Source organism: Mustela nigripes, chromosome 13 (assembly GCF_022355385.1).
Source record: "Mustela nigripes isolate SB6536 chromosome 13, MUSNIG.SB6536, whole genome shotgun sequence".
NCBI lineage: Eukaryota > Metazoa > Chordata > Mammalia > Carnivora > Mustelidae > Mustela > Mustela nigripes.
The window spans coordinates 62911170-62928220 of record NC_081569.1 but is presented as its reverse complement, the minus strand read 5'-3'; the positions used below and the strand labels follow the sequence as shown (position 1 = coordinate 62928220).

The window sequence follows — 17051 nt, the reverse complement described above, 5'->3', positions numbered from 1 at the left end:
CAAGCAGACTCTATATTCGCACAAAGCCCCTACCCGCAGCTATATATCACAACCCCGAGATCATGACTTGAGCCAAAATCAAGAGTCAGATGCTTAAGTGACTGAGCCACCTGGGTACCCCTACAGTAAGGTTACTGAGGACTATTTAGTGAAATTATTCTGGAAGAATAGAGAAAAAATTAGATTTTTTTTTAAAGTTTCTAAGTTCAAATTATTATAAAGCAGTTTTCAAATCCATATGTGATATTCTGATTTATGCTAAGAAATATGTATTTGTCTTCATCCCTTTTCTGGCAGAGAGCTCCTAAAACATTTGGAATTTTCTAAATGAGGAAAGCCAAACTCTACCTTGTCTCCATACCTTCCAATATGTCTCTTCTGTCTGGCTATTCCAGAGTTCTATCCTTTCATAATAAGCCTGTAATCTAGGAAATAAAATGTTTCTGAGTTCTGTGAGTCACTTTACCAAATTAATCACACTTACGGGAGGGGTTGTTGGAACCTCAGATCTATCATCAGTTGGTCAGAAGCAGAGACAACAACCTGGACTGAGTAGAGTACATTATGCCCAGATAAAGAATAGATGATTAAAAGAAATGAAGGTTCTCATAAAAGTCAAGATAGATATACCTGAATATATACAAATAAAAACCTAATGTATTAAATTCAGCTAAGGGGCAGGATATTAGATCAATAAACAAAAATCAGCCATAACTGGAGAAGTGTGGAGAAAGGAGAATCTTTGAGCACTGTTGGTAGAAATGTAAATTGGTATAGCCACCATGGAAAACAGTATGAAAGTTCCTCAGAAAAATAAAACTAGGAGTGCCTGGGTGGATCAGTGGGTTAAGCCTCTGCCTTCAGCTCAGGTCATGATCTCAGAATCCTGGGATTGAGCCCGGTGCATTGGGCTCTCTGCTGAGCAGGGAGACTGTTCCCACCCCACACCCACCACCTGCCTATCCACCTACTTGTGATCTCTCTCTGTCAATAAGTAAATAAAATCTCAAAAAAAAAATTGAAACTACAACTATCATATGATGCAGCAATTTTACTTTGGGTATTTATCTAAATAAAACAAAAGCACTAATTCAAAAAGATATATGCACCCCCATGTTCACTGCAGCATTATTTATAATACTCAACAGATGGAGGGGTGCCTGGGTGGCTGAGTGCATTAATGTCCAACTCTTGATTTCAGCTCAGGTCATGATGAGAGGGTTGTGAGACTGAGCCACATGCTGGGCTCTGCGCTCAGTGGGGAATCTGCTTATCCCTCTGCTCCTCCCCCACTTACGCACATTCACTCTCTCTCCACTAAATTTTTTTTTTTTTTAAAGGGAGAGCTGGAAACAATCTAAGTGTCTATCAATGGATAAATGGATATCCAATGGAATATTATTCAACCATAAAAAAGAAGGAAAGTTTGCCATTTGGGACAATAAGGATGTAACCCAAGGGCATTATATTAAGTGAAATAAGTCAGAGAAAGACAAATACCACATGATTTCTCTTATAATTTTTTTTTAGATTTTATTCATTATTCATTTAACAGAGAGAGAGAGAGATCACAAGCAGGCAGAGAGAGAGGAGGAAGCAGGCCCCCTGCTGAGCAGAAAGCCCGATGCGGGGCTCGATCCCAGGACCCTGAGATCATGACCCGAACCGAAGGCAGAGGCTCAACCCACTGAGTCACCCAGGCACCCCTCTTATAAATTTTTTAAAAAGGAAAAAACCCAAGTTTATAGATAAGAGTGGGCAGATAAGTAGTTGCCAGAGGTGGAAGTTGTGATGGGAAAAATGGGCAAAGGAGGGCAAAACAGAAAAAACAAACTAAAGAAAACAAAAGCAGTTGATAGAAAATAGGCACAAAAATTTTAAATCCTATTTAAAGTACTGACTTTGTGTGTGTGTATATATACATGCACACACGTTTATGATGTAGGTATAATTACATATAATATATATAAAAACACTGATCCAGAGCTATATTGCTACAATAATAAAAATAAAATACCACATTCTAAATTTTTAAGATGAAACCAAATATTACATATTTCTAGAAATTTGCATAAAAATTAAAACCTCAAAAGCCAAGGGAAAAAAGTCATCTTTCTGTGCATTATCAACGAGTAATTTGAAAAGGAAAAAGAACTAAATTTACAATAACATCAAAAAGAATAAAATGCTTAAGAATAAACCAAGGAGGCAAAAGACTTGTACTCTTAAAACTATAAAACATTGCTGAAAGAAATTAAAGATACTTTTAATTAATGGAAAGACACCCATTTTCATGTACTGGAAACTTATGATTGTTCAGATGCCAATATTCCTCAATTTAATCTACAGATTCAGCAATTGTCTTGGGGCACCTGGATGGCTCAGTCAGTAGAGCATGTGACTTTCAATCTCAGGTTCATGAGTTCAAGTCCCACATTGGGTATAGAGCTTATGCTAATTTAAAAAAAAAAAAATGCCGACTGCCTTTTTAGTAGTAGACAAGCAGATCCTAAGAGTCATATGGAATTGTAAGAGATCCCAAATCACCAAAATAATTTTATAAAGAACAAAGTTGGAGGACTCATACTTCCTGATTTCAAAACAACACGAAGTTACAAAACAGTGTGGTAGTGGCATCTGGGGAACAGAAGTGAGAGTCCAGAATAAACTCATACATTAACTTTGAACAAGGATGCCACAAGTGTTCAATGGAGAAAAAAAAGTCTCTTCAGCAAATAGTATGGGACAACGAATACCTGCATACAGAATAATGAAGCTGGATCTTTACCTCATATCATATATAAAACTTAGATTAAAAATAATATAAGAAATAGATCAAAACCTGTATATAAAGGACAAAACTATAAAGCTTTTAGAAGAAAACATGGGGGAAATCTTGATAAGCTTTGATTAGGCAAAGCTTAGATAGGACACCAAAACCATGAATAACAAAACAAGGGATAATTTGGACTTCATCAAAATTAAAAACTTTGTGCATCAAGGGACACTACCAAAGAGTGAAAAGACCACCCACTGAATGGGCAAAAATAACTGTAAATCATGTATCTGATGAGGGTCTAGTATCAGAATATAGAAAAGAATGCTCAAGGAGCCCCTGGGTGGCTGTCATTAGATGTCTGCCTTCAGCTCAGGTCATGATCCTGAGGTCCTGGGATCAAGCCCTGCTTAGCAGAAAGCCTACTTCTCCCTCTCCCACTCCCCCTGCTTGTGCTCCCTCTCTCACTGTCTCTGTCCAATAAATAAATTTTAAAAGTCTTTTAAAAAATTAGAAATTAAAAAAAGGGAATGCTCAAAACTCAACAAAGACAAGCAACCCAATTTAAAAGTGGGCAAAGGGGCGCCTGGGTGGCTCGTGGGTTAAAGCCTCTGCCTTCGGCTCAGGTCATGATCCCGGGGTCCTGGGATCGAGGCCCGAATCGGGCTCTCTGCTCAGCAGGGAGCCTACTTCCCTTCCTCTCTCTCTGCCTGCCTCTCTGCCTACTTGTGATCTCTGTCTGTCAAACAAAACAAAACAAAAAAAGTGGGCAAAGGACTTGAATAGACATTTTCCCAAAAAGATTTATACAAATGACCAATGAGTACATGAAAAGATACTCAATTTCCTTAGTCATTAGGGATATGCAAATGGAAATCACAATGAGGGGCACTTGTCTGTCTCAGACAGTGGAACATAAGACTCTTGATCTCAGTGTTGTAAGTTTGAGCCTCACAGTGGATGCAGAGATTACTTGAAAACAAAATCTTTAAAAAAAGAAAAGAAAAGAAAATCACAGTGCGATACCACTTCACATCCACTAGGATGACAACAGTGAAAAATAAAACAACGAACCCCAGAAAGTACTAAGTTTTGGCAGGGATGTGGAGAAATAACTGTCTTACATGCTGGTAGGACTGTAAAATGATACAGCTACTGTGGAAAATAGTTTGGCAGTTCCTTCATAAAGCTAAACATAGAATTACCATATAGCCCAGCAATTCAATATCTACATATACACTTAAAAGAATCAAAAAAACAAGTGTTCAACAAGAACTTGCAAATCAATGTTCATACAGCACTATTCATAATAGCCAAAAGTGGAAACAACTGAAATTCAGATAAATGGATAAACAAAAGGTATTCATACAACTGAATGTAATTTAGCCATAAAAAATAAAATACTGATACATGGTATAACAGGCTGAATCTTGAAAACATCATGGTAAGTATAAGTAGCCAGACACAAAAGGTCACATATTATGATTCCATTTATATGAAAGATTCAGAATAGGTGAACCCCTCAGGTCAGAAAGCAGATTAATCTTTCCCAGGGACTGTGGGTAGGAGAGAACCAGGAGTGACTGCTTAATGGATACAGGTTTTTCTTTTGCGGTGATGAAAATGTTCTAGAACTAGATAATTGTGATGATCGCCCAACATTATGAATGTACTAAATGCCACAAAATGTACACTTTGGTAAATTTTATGTGCATTCTGCCACAGTTTAAAAATTATTTTTAATTAAAAAAATTCTTGCATGATAAAATAAAATAAATTCTCATATCAGGAAAGGCAATGAAGAGTAAAACTGTGGCAAAGGTAATTTTTAAAAGGTTAATATCTGAAATTACATATAAAGATTTGACACAAAGATATAGGATCAATATCTAAAGTTATCAGGCTAAGTGGTCAAACTGATACATGGATTATATACCAAGAAATAATTACAGTAAAATTCCTCACATGAAAATGGAGAAGCTACTAGGAAGTAAATGTTTATTAAAACATTTTTAAGGAATCATTATATTCTAAATGTCTCATAAAAGAGTTAAAAACCAAATGTGGTCAGGCCACAGGGAAATAAGTAAGTTTAAAATCTCTAGTGACATAGTGAAACTGTTCTGGAGAACAATCTGACAGACAATATGTAACTGGAACTATAAAGAAGGTTGTCAGATATTTTGACCTAGGAATTTCAGTTTGGGGACTACTTTTAAAGGAACACCCTCAAAGTAGGAGAAGCAGGAAATAATCTGAAGATAAGATATTCACAGCCATGACAACTAACATGAGAAAATATGAAATAATTTGTATAGTCAATAAAAAAGAGTTAAGCTAAATGAACTTTTATTATTGCTTAAGCACAATGGAATATATGCGCCTATACATGTGTGTATATGTATGTATCTATTTAATATGACAACTGTGTAACTATTTGATAGGTTAAAATGTAAGTAAAGATAATGCTAATGTAAAGCACAAAACAGTGCTCCCACTGATTTCAACTCTATATATACAATGAAAAGAATTTGGAATAAGACTTTAAAACTCAACAGGCTCTTTTAAGTAAGTTGTAGAAAATAATAATTTCCTGGCAATTATTTTCCAATCACATTCTTTATTCAAAGATCAGTAAAAAAAAAAATACAGATATGGGAAAAATAAAAAGTTTTTCAGGATGAACTATAAGCTTAGAATAAAGTCTTAAATGAATTAAGATATTGAATAAAGGTATTTTGTTTTACGCTATCTCTTTCTGTTCAGATACAAGTTTTCAGGCCAATTCCTCAACAAGACTTAGAGGAAAATATTTTCAGTGTATTTTTTTTAAAGACTTATTTATTTCAGAGGGTCATGCCTCAATCCCATGACCCTGAGACCATGACCCAAGCAGAAATCAACAGTCCGATGCTTAACCAACTGAGCCACTCAAGCACCCTTCATTGAATTTAAACGTTAGGGGCACCTGGCTGGCTCTGTCAGAAAAACATGCAACTCTTGATTTTAGGGTTTTGAGTTTGAGACCTAGGCTGGATGTAGAGACTACCTGCAAATAAAATCTTCAAAAAAATTAGCCACATTTGTTTAATAAAAATTCAGGGTGCCTGAGTGGCACAGTTAGTTAAGCAACAATCTTTGGCTTAGGTCATGATCCCAGGGTCCTGGAATCGAGTTCTGCATTGGGTTCCCTGCTCAGTGGGTGTCTGCTTCTCCCTCTGCCCCTCTCCCTCCACTCGTTCTCTCTCAATCTCTCTTTCTGACATGTGTCCAAAAATAAAATAAGCAAGTCTTTTTTAAAAAAATGTTTTTCAGATGATACTTCATTCAGTCTACCTGGATACACTTTAAAATATCATGGAAGGAGAAAGTGAGTTAAACGTATGCAAAGTATAACACCCAGTGTACATAATAAATAAATAAATAAATAAATAAATAAATAAATAAATAAAAACTATCACTAGGGGGGAAAAAAAAACGAAGACCGAGGAAACAATATATGCAAACTATATATTCATATAGATGAAGAAATATGAACAACTGTCAAAAGACCAATAAAAATGTTGAATAGATTAAAAAATATAACACTATGCAGTCCTCACTGTACAAGGAACCTGTGCAGAAGTACCTGCCTAAACACTGCTCTAAACAGTTGTTGCCATAGAAGCCATCATAAAAAGCCAACAAAGGCCAATTGCAGCTTTGAAGTTCAGAAGGTGAAGGGAAAAAGCTTTATAAAGCAAAAGTAGTGAAAAGTATAGTTTAAGGAACTGACCTAAGAGATATGTCCTGTTCAAACTTTGCTATTGGAATTTCTCGCACTTCCTAAGAACCTGCCAATTAGAGAGTTACGCAGATTAACAGCTACTGTCCACTTATTAAAGTTGATACCCCTGAAACAATTAAGCAGTGATAAGTCATTACATGGTACTACAAATTTGTTCAATTCCTTTCACTTCTCTCCTAACACTTAAATGAAGCAAATTGCAACTGGAGGGAAGAGAAAAGAGAGCACCATTGAGCCTTCTACTATGGCTGTCTCCCCAGATCTGCATATCTCCCAGAATCCGTTTATCAAAACTACTTATCTTCTCCTCCTAAGCAAAGTTTTCATTCATTAGCCTAACAAAACATATCTTTTTTCACTTCTCCAAAAAATTTTATAGTCATAAGAACAGCATTTTTTAAAAATTCAACTCACCTGAAGTTCATTATTTAATAATGGAAAACAAGAGAAGCTTTTTAAAGTTTTCTTTAATATATGTCTATCCATTTAAAACTTGCTTTCCTTTTAATTTCACCACCATCACACCTTCTCTCTATATGCATATAACTTCACACTCATTAGAGACTATAATAATGAAGATCTTAACTAATCCTTGTAAACATACTATATTTAAATCTTTTCAGCATAACATTCATCAACTGATTCTTACTTTGCTTCAACTTATGGAAATCACCGACTCTATCCTTGGTAGCCTGCTTTAGTATATCTGCTTGAATTCTGGGTACACTCTCCAAGTTCGGGCCTGGAATTAAACGCTGAAGAGGGTTGGAAGGGTTCTGTTTTGAAGTTCCAGCATTTCCATTGTGATGTCCATGAGAATCTATAGCATAAAAACATCAAACCAAAGTCATATTTTGCTGAGGAATTTCACAAGACCTGCTTTAGAAAAGGTAAGACAACTGTTGTTTGAAACTGCATACTCAGGCAGGGTTTTTGGGGGGAGGGGGACTTTATTCTAACTTCTTTAATCAAATCTGACAGCTAATGTGATTTTAGCTATGAGAAGTTGACTAATCATTCCTAGCTAAGTATCTCTGGTACTGATTTTATAGACATATCCAACAGAGAGATATATAATAGAAACCCAAAGATTTTAATGGGATTAAAGACCTGTTTCTTTGGGGGTGCCTGGGTGGTTCAGTTGGTTGAGCATCTGTTTTGGGCTTAGGTCATGATCCCAGGGTCCTGGGATTGAGACCCATGTCAGGCTCTCTGTTCAGCAGAAAGCCTGCTTCTCCCTCTCCCTCTGCCTTCCTCCCCACCTACTTGTGCTCTCTCTATCTCTCTGTCAAATAAATAAATAAAATCTTTAAAAAAGAAAAAAAAAAGACTTGTATCTTTGGGGCACCTGGGTTGCCTAGTCGTTAAGCATCTGCCTTCGACTCAGGTCATGACCCCAGGGTTCTAGGATTGAGCTCCCTGCTCAGCAATAAGCCTGCTTCTCCCTTTCCCACTTCCCTGCTTGTGTTCCCTCTCTCACTATGTCTCTGTCAAATAAAAAAATAAAATCTTTTTAAAAATTGGGGAAAAAAAGACCTGTATCTTCTTCTCCCTTCAAACTCTGTATTGCTATCAGAAATCTCTGGTCTCTAAGTCATTTTCTTTTCTTTCTTAAAGCGTTTATTTATTTATTTGCTGGGGGTGGGGGAGAGAGACGGTGTGCGTGCACAAGCAGGGGAGAGGAAGGAGAGGGAGAGAGAGAAGCAGGTTCTCCACTGAGCAAGGAACACAATGTGGGACTTGATCCCAGGACCCTGGAATCATGACTAGAGCTAAAGGAAGATGCTTAACCAACTGAGCCACCCAGGCATCCCATCTCTAAGTCATTTTCATCTACACAGTAACTCAGAACTGTTAATTTTTTTTTCCAGTTCATATTTTTAAGTAATCTCTACACCCAATGTGGGGCTGAAACTCAGGAGCCCAAGATCAAGAGTCATAGACTCTACAGACTGAGTTAGCCAGTATTAAATCTTGATTCTTTCTTTCTTTCTTTTTAAAGATTGTTTAAATATTTTTTAAAGATTTTATTTATTTGACGGAGAGAAAAAGAGCACAAGCAGGGGGAGCAGCAGGCAGAGGGAGAGGGAGAAGCAGGCTCCCCTCTAAGCAGGAAGTCTAATGTGGGACTGGATCCTAGGACCCTAGAATCATGACCGAGCCAAAGGCAGACACTTAGTGGACTGTGCCACCCAGGTACCCCATAAAGGTTTTATTAAGTAATCTTTACACCCAATCTGGGGCTCAAACTCATAAACCCCAGAGATCAAGAGTCACAGGCTCTACCGACTGAACCTGCCAGGCCCCCATGCTAACTTTTGATTCTTTATTAGTTAACTCCTGGATAAAACTTTCCTTTCCCCCACTCCCTTTCTTCCTCATCAAAGCCCTGATTTAGATCCTTACTATAATTAATTTTAATCATATCAATTCTCATTTTAGAGGAACATTTCTATAAAATGAAATACATATTCAGTAGAAGACAAATACATTTATAAGTAAGGAGTAGGGAGTTGAATACAGATGGATGTAGTTGTTAATAGAAGGACTCTGTGAGATAAATTTCAACACATTTTGAAAAGGGTAAACACAAACAGACTGGCAGAGATGAAAGGGAACATAGTCCAGACAGGCAGAACAAATAATTCTTCTGCTCTTCAGAACACTTCAGACAAAGTGTACTTTTAAAGGATTATTTATTCCTGAATTTTGATCAATCACTGGGAAATATGTAACATTAACTAGAATGAATGCTACTTCACCATGTTACTAAATGACATGTTTTATTCACTATCTAACAACACTCGACCAGTAAATTGGTTTTCAAATGGAATTTTAAGAATATGACTTCATACCTGGAGCCATATTTGGGGAGAGAGGTTGTCCAGTTGGAATATGGGAGATTGCTTGATGACTTTCATATTGAGAAACAGAAATAGAGGGTTTCCTTAGAGCTAAAAGAAAAGATATCCATATTATTCCTGACAATATGATTTCCAAAAACCAACCACCATGAATCTATTTGCACTGCACTAATCCTATGATGCTTATTTTAATTTTATAATCTTTATAGTTGATATATTAACTAATTAACTTAATTAAGTGAAACACTGTACTATCCATCACAGATTTTGGTGACCAATAAATCTGACCAGGATATAAAATAGATGGAACTCATATGTTTTGGACACCACTATATCCCCATCACCCAGAATAAATGGCACATAACAAAAGCTCAACTAAGATTTGATGAATGAAAAAACAAATGAATCTCTTCAGATACAGCAAGATCTTTTTCTATTGATAGTACAAATAAAAATCGACATTTAAAGATTAGGTAAAGCAATGAGAATATGCTACTCTAAGTTGCTCAGATTTTAAATAAAAATTAAATATGACTGATGGAACAATGCATTTTATTTTTGAAGAGGGAAAATTTATATTTTGTACAAAGAGCTTTACTAAGAAAGATGTACATCTTCTAGTGGGGACCTTATTCTCCCTTAAGAAATGAAGGCAATAATGAAAAATCATTTTCCACTCACTGCCACTAACGCTACAGTTTCCCTGGGCAGCTTAACAAGATAGAAACAAGAGAACAAAGAAACTAGAGAGAGCGGAAACAGGTAAGAAGAAAAAAACAGAGAACCCATCTGTAAGATAGATTAGTGGCAAATTTTATTCTTCTAAAACTTTGGTGGCAGAGATAATGTGTTCTTATCTCATCAGAGGAAAATCAGCCATCCTTACAGTTAAGGACCATACGACTAGGTTCTGATTTGAGGACATAAGCAAACTGAATGTGCCACTTCCAGGTATGGCAATAAAATCTGTGCAAATCACCCACAACCTCTCTCCCTTTTCTGCTGCAACTCAGGATGCTACATGAGAAGATAAATGTTATCAAATAATGAAAGAGACACTACTTGGGAGGACAGCTACAAGATAATCATCCAACCTATATCAGACTGTAAAATGAACAATAAATAAATAAAGTGACTGCAATTGGGGGTTGTTTGCTAATATAACACACCTGATGAATTCTTTCTTTCTCTCTTTTTTTGGAGGAGGGAGAGAGAGTCTTAAGCAGGTTCCCTGCTCAGCACAGAGCCAGACATGGGACTCAATCTCATGACCCTGAGATTATGACCTAGGATATGACAGTTAGAGGCTTCTCCCAAGGGTCTGAACAAATGATGACCTAGAAAACTACTAGTGGGCTTGAAGATAAGTGACAGTGCTAATCTCACTCTCCAATTTCTACAGAGTTCTTCAAATTCTTTTTCTATATACATGTATCTAATGTTTATTCCACAAAAATGAGATATTATACTTGCTTTCTTGTTTTTTTCTGATTTTTTCATTTAAAAATCATAAATATATTTGTATGTTAATAAATACAGTTCAACATTATCATTTTTTAACAACTACATACCATACTTTATGGATATAATAAATTTAATGAATTAACCCTCCGTATAACACATATAACTTTCAGTTTGTCATTATAAACAATTTTGTGTTATGCCTTTTTACATCTACACGATAGAGTAAATTCTCAGGGAAGTACTAAGCAGTAGGGCAAGACAAACAATAATTTATATCAAAGCATTTCTAACTTTCTATGTATTTTACCCTGGTCCTCTCCATTGAGGACCATTAAGAGCCAGGGGAAAGTAGATAAATCAACAGAAAATACCATGCTGCCATCAGATAATATTAATAACTAGGCTACTAAAAGATATATCATTGATAAAGCCATTAGTAAAGAAAAGTACCAAAGATAAAATGACAAAGCCTAGTTTGATAAAGACAAAACACAGGAAATAAAATTGTAGCACAGAGTATTTACCCTACTACTCGGGTTCTGCCTTTTATATTTTTTATAAAGGAGAGCTATCTGTATGAAAATTCAATCACTCAACAATATCTATTAAGTATCTATTATATGCTAGACACTGTTATAAAAAGCTGGAGATTCAACAGTGAACAAAATAGACCAAGTTACTATCCCTATGAAGCTTACATTCTTGTTGGGTAGATAATAAGTAAATAAGAATATGTATAAAATATAAATGTCAGAGTGAAAACTGCTATGTATAAAGTAAGATAGAGATATGACAGGGAGTGGTGGAAGATTCTACTTTATATAGCTTGGTCAGGGGAGCCATTTTCAAAGAAGAGACATTTAAGCAGAGTGTTTAAATCACTTTTTTTTTTTAAATTTATTTATTTGTCAGAGAGAGAGGGAGAGAGAGCGAGCACAGACAGACAGAATGGCAGGCAGAGGCAGAGGGAGAAGCAGGCTCCCTGCCAAGCAAGGAGCCCGATGTGGGACTCGATCCCAGGACGCTGGGATCATGACCTGAGCCGCAGGCAGCTGCCTAACCAACTGAGCCACCCAGGCGTCCCTAAATCACTTTAAATCATGTTTGAACCAACATGGAGGGAAAGCATTCAGGCAAAGACCATCAAGTACACACAAAGGCCTTGAGACAGGAGATGCATAGCATATCTGAGGAACTGCAAAGAAAGGAGTGAGGGAGAAGTGTTAGAAAGGAGGTCAGAGAAGAAAGAAGGATCTATATTAGAGACATAACAGTTAAAACATTAGGAAGAATTGGTTAGAGGGATGGGGGGCTGATGGCTGGGACTATATTTGGTAATTCCAAAGGAGGCAATAATGTACTACTAATAATAACAGTAGCTCCTATTTTCTGACTGTTTGGTATAAAGCAGGCACTAATCTCATGTCACTCTCACACCCCAGACTTTTTTAAATATGGACAAAAATATTTAAGACAACAGTTTTCAAATCTATGTGAGATAAATATGCCTTTCACAGATGAGGAAAGTGAAACTCATGACAGAAGATATACATTTCATTTGATTGAAAAATTCAAAGTAGCATTTCTGGAGAAAATCACTGAGATGCTTATAAAAGATGATAGAAAGTTTAGGGTTAATCCTCCTTCACATCTCTCTTGGACCTCAGTTGCAGTCCCTACTCTGAGAGCCAAAATAGAACTGTCCGCATTTCCTTTTTCCAACAACAGGGCTACAACCTCAAAAATGTTCAAACCTTCCAGTTTTTGTCTTACAGGGCATCACAATCCAGTGACTATGACTAGTGAGAAGTTACATGGCACTAATAGGCAACAGTCCTCAACTCTGGAAGCACAGCGCCTTACAGATACCACCCTGGACATACTGCATATGGAGGTGGTACACAGATATCTATGTTCATTAAAAGCTCCAAAAGTGGTTCTGCTGCATAGCCAAGAGAATAAAAGACAGAATAAAAAGCATAAGCTTTGGAATTAGACCAGGACTTAAATCATGATTCTGTAATTTATTAACTGTATGATTTTGGGTTAGTGACTTCTGAAAGCCCTAGTCTTCATCTAAAAAACAGGAATAATGCCATTTACCCTGCATGATTGTTTTGGAGGCTAAGTAAGAATATTAACTAAAGAATTATGATATAAGTCGGAAAATAGTAGGTGTTCAATATATACTGAAGTTGTCAAAGTTGAGTATTAATCCTTAAATGAAAAAAGAATCCAAGATTCCTGCTGAAAAAACAAAAACATTGAAATGTAGAACTACTGGCTCTAGCCAATATATTGAGCTTCATGAATACATAGTTTGCTCATATTCAGGGGATCCTGATGAATGTTTACTTACAGTAATGCTTTGGGAATTTATGAAACTCTAATTGGTAAGTGCCCATAAAAATATTAATCATCTTGAAGCATGAACATTAAATATAAAACAATGATACAACATTTTAATGTTCCTTTGTTCTGCATATACAAACAGATATAACATGCTTGTAAACTGTTCAAATACGAGCCAGTAGAACCATCCCCACCCTCTGAGCAATATAGATACATATCTAAAGAGACTATTAAAATGATATATTCATTTTTTTTTTTAAAGATTTTATTTATTTATTTGAGAGAGAAACAGTGAGAGAGAGCATGAGCTAGGAGAAGGTCAGAGAGCGAAGCAGACTTCCCATGGAGCTGGGAGCCTGATGCGGGACTCGATCCCGGGACTCCGGGATCATGACCTGAGCCGAAGGCAGTCGTCCAACCAACTGAGCCACCCAGGCGTCCCAAAATGATATATTCATGTAGCTCGTAAGACCTGGCCTGTGAACTCCACATCCTTCATATTTGGAGATCCATTTATATAATTTCAAAAGAGCAACACAAACTTCCACTGCTAGCCATGACATAGAAGTCAGCACTGGACTTACCCTCTCACACCGCAGACTTTTTAAAATATGGACAAAAATATTTAAGACAACAGTTTTTAGGCATTGGACAACCAGCAGCACAAGACTAACTCTTGAAAGAAGGGCTATATACATGAGATGGGCAATCTCAGTGAGCAAAGGAGGCAGAGATCATCAGAGTTTGGGCTGCTAAGATGGTTGGAATTTTTAAGACAGAATACTACAGAGAAAGAAGCCGTGTGGGGTGAAATGGAGGAGAGAGATCTGCATGGATATTCCACTTGGGTCTTTGGCTGAGGCCTCAGCTAATACACACACAGGATAAGACTCTAGAGGGGCTAACAGAAAGCACTTGCTGCTGCAGGGCTGAGAGCTGAAAAGAAACAGGTCATAAAGCACTTGGAAACAATGCATCTTTGGGCCAGCCACAATAGAGAATCTTTACTGACCATCGTGGGCATTCAGATGAGATGCTACAAGGCCTACTTTAGAAGTAGGGATCATACCGTATAGTTAAGGGTCATGCCTTCAGATGAAAAACAAAATCAAAAACTAACCTGTCCTGACAGCATAAAATCAAGAGCATTCACCAGTAATTTAACTTTCTGCCAGAATAAAACTTAGCACCCTTTAAAAAACAAAACCCATACTTCTATACTATAGCATTCATACAGGACACAATAAAATTACTAGACATAGAAAGAAGCAGGAAATAATACCCATAATCAAAGAAAAAAAACAATCAACAGAAACAGACTCAGAGATGACCCACCTGCTGAAACTACATACAAGGAACTGTAAACAACCGTTTTTCACACACACACAGACACACACACACACACAATTTAAAGGAAAAAATGGAGACATCCAGTAGAGAAATGGAAACTAAAAAAAGAACCAAGCAGAAATTCTAAAACTCAAAACACGTCTCAAATGAAAAATACACTGGATGGGTTTTGAACAACAGACTAAACACCGTAGAAAAAGGGTCAATGAATTTGAAGACAGATCAAAGACATTAAACAAACTGATTGAGAAAAAGTACTGCAAAAAAACTAAACAGAACTTCAGTGAACTACGGGATAATATAAAGCAGTCTGAAATGTATGTATCTTGAATTCCAGAAGGAAAAAAAAGAGAACAGGGCAGAAAAAAATTGAATAACATCTGAATTTGAATGAAGGCTGAAAATTTCCCAAATTTGGTGGAAAACATCAACCCACATACTAAAGAACCTCAGGGAATCTCAAGCAGGACAAATACAAAAAACCCAGGAGACCATTTCAATGTATATCTTAGTGAAACTCATGAAAACCAAAGCTATAGAAAAAACCTTAAAAGCACTTATCAAAAAAAAAAAAAAAAAGCATACTATCAGTACCTGCCTGGCTCAGTTAGTAGAGCACACAATGCTTGATTCTCAGGGTAGGAGTTCAAGCTTCACAAGGGCATAGAGCTTACTTTAAAAAAAAAAAAAACAAAAAAAACAAAAACACAGTAATACAAAGGCACATCAAAAATAAGGATGGCAAGCTCAGAATCAACAAAGTCTATAAAACAGTGGAATTGTATTTTTAAAATGATAAAAAAAATCAACTTGAATTTCTTTTTTTTTTTTTTTAAGATTTTATTTATTTATTTGTCAGAGAGAGAAAGTACAGGCAGCCGGAGGTACAGGGAAGCTCCCCACTATGCAGGAAGCCCGATGCAGGACTCAATCCCAGGACTTTGGGATCATGACCTGAGCCAAAGGGAGACACTTAACCACCAAGCCAGTCACCCAGGGGTCTCTTGAATTTCTATATTCAGTAAAAACATACCTCAAAAATGATTATGAAATAAAAATGTTTTTAGATAAAAGTTGAAGAAAATGTGTTGTTAGAAGATCTGCATTTCAAGAAATGTTAAAGGAAGTTCTCCTAGCTGAAGGGAAAATAATAATCAAGATAGAGATCAGAACCTAGGGGCACCTGGGTGGCTCAGTTAGTTAAGCCTCTCACTTGGTTTTGGCTCAGGTCATGATCTTGGGGTTGTGCTATCGAGCCATGAGTGGGGCTCCACACTCAGCAAGGAGTCTGCTTAAGAGTCTTTCCCTCTCATTCTACCCCTCCCCCTGCTCTCTCTCTCTCTCTCAAATAAATAAATAGATCTTTAAGATCTTTAAGAAAAGAAGATTCTCTCTCTCCCTTTCCCTCTGCCCCTGCCCCCACAACTCACAAACACTCTCTCTCTCACTCTCCCTCTTTAAAAAAAAAAAAAGAAGAAGAAAGAAAGAAAAGAAAAGAAACTAGAATCCTTAGGAAGGAATGAAGAGCACTAGAAAAGGTATGAATATGGTAAATACAAGAGACCATAATATATTCTTCTCTTATGTTCTTTTTTTCCCCCCTATTTTTTATTAACATATGTTTTATTAGCCCGAGGGGTACAGGTCTGTGAATTACCAGGTTTACACACTTCACAGCACTCACCATAGCACATACCCTCCCCAATGTACATAACCCCACCACCCTCTCCCTACCCCCCTCCTCCCAGCAACCCTCAGTTTGTTTTGCGAGATTAAGAGTCTCTTATGGTTTGTCTCCTTCCCAATCCCATTTCTCTTATGTTCTTAAAATAAAGTTTTTTAAAGCAAAATAATACTAAAAGTATTAGGATTTATATATAAATAAAATACACAACAGAAGATGAAGCAATGCTAATGGCATCACACCTCGGTAAAGTTCTATATTTCACATGAAGGACTACAAGATTATTTCTAAATAGACCTTGCTATAGAAAGGATGCAAACAGTAATCCCTGGAATAACCACTAAAACACAGAACTTTTTAAGTATAGTTCTTAAAAAGTGAGAGAAACAGATACCATTTAAACCCTCAAACCCAGTGAGTACTAACTATCCTACTCTCCCTAGGTATTTTCTAATTCAAGACCCTATTTTGATTCCTTTTTTCTTAATTGTGGCCCCATAAAATATGACAACAAAAGAAATTATAAACCAATGTACCATTAGAAGTTTTTGCATCTTTAGTAGCAATTTCCAGTAATACAATTTGATATTATGCTAACTTAAGTATTTTTTTCCTACCCCCCAAAACCTTGCCCAATTTTATATAATTTGTTTCTTTGAAAACTTTTTCTTAAAGGGTCAGTTAGTGAATATTTTAGGGTTGGAGGCCGTACTCAACTGTTCTGGCACAAAAGCAGCCATAGACAAAATATAAATAAGCAAGATAATGTTTCAA

At 36.5% G+C, this 17051-nt stretch overlaps 1 protein-coding gene across 2 annotated transcripts in view; it reads right to left on the bottom strand.

Annotated features, from left to right (window-relative positions):
- The window catches only part of GOLM2 (golgi membrane protein 2), a 105231-nt gene that overhangs the window by 34365 nt on the left and 53815 nt on the right, over positions 1 to 17051 (bottom strand). For both annotated transcript variants that reach the window (XM_059372715.1, XM_059372716.1), the window contains exons 7-8: positions 9419 to 9517; positions 7213 to 7383 (exon numbers count right to left, since the gene is read on the bottom strand). In XM_059372715.1, coding sequence (XP_059228698.1) covers positions 7213 to 7383; positions 9419 to 9517 — 270 coding nt within the window. The remainder of the gene's footprint in view (positions 1 to 7212; positions 7384 to 9418; positions 9518 to 17051) is intronic.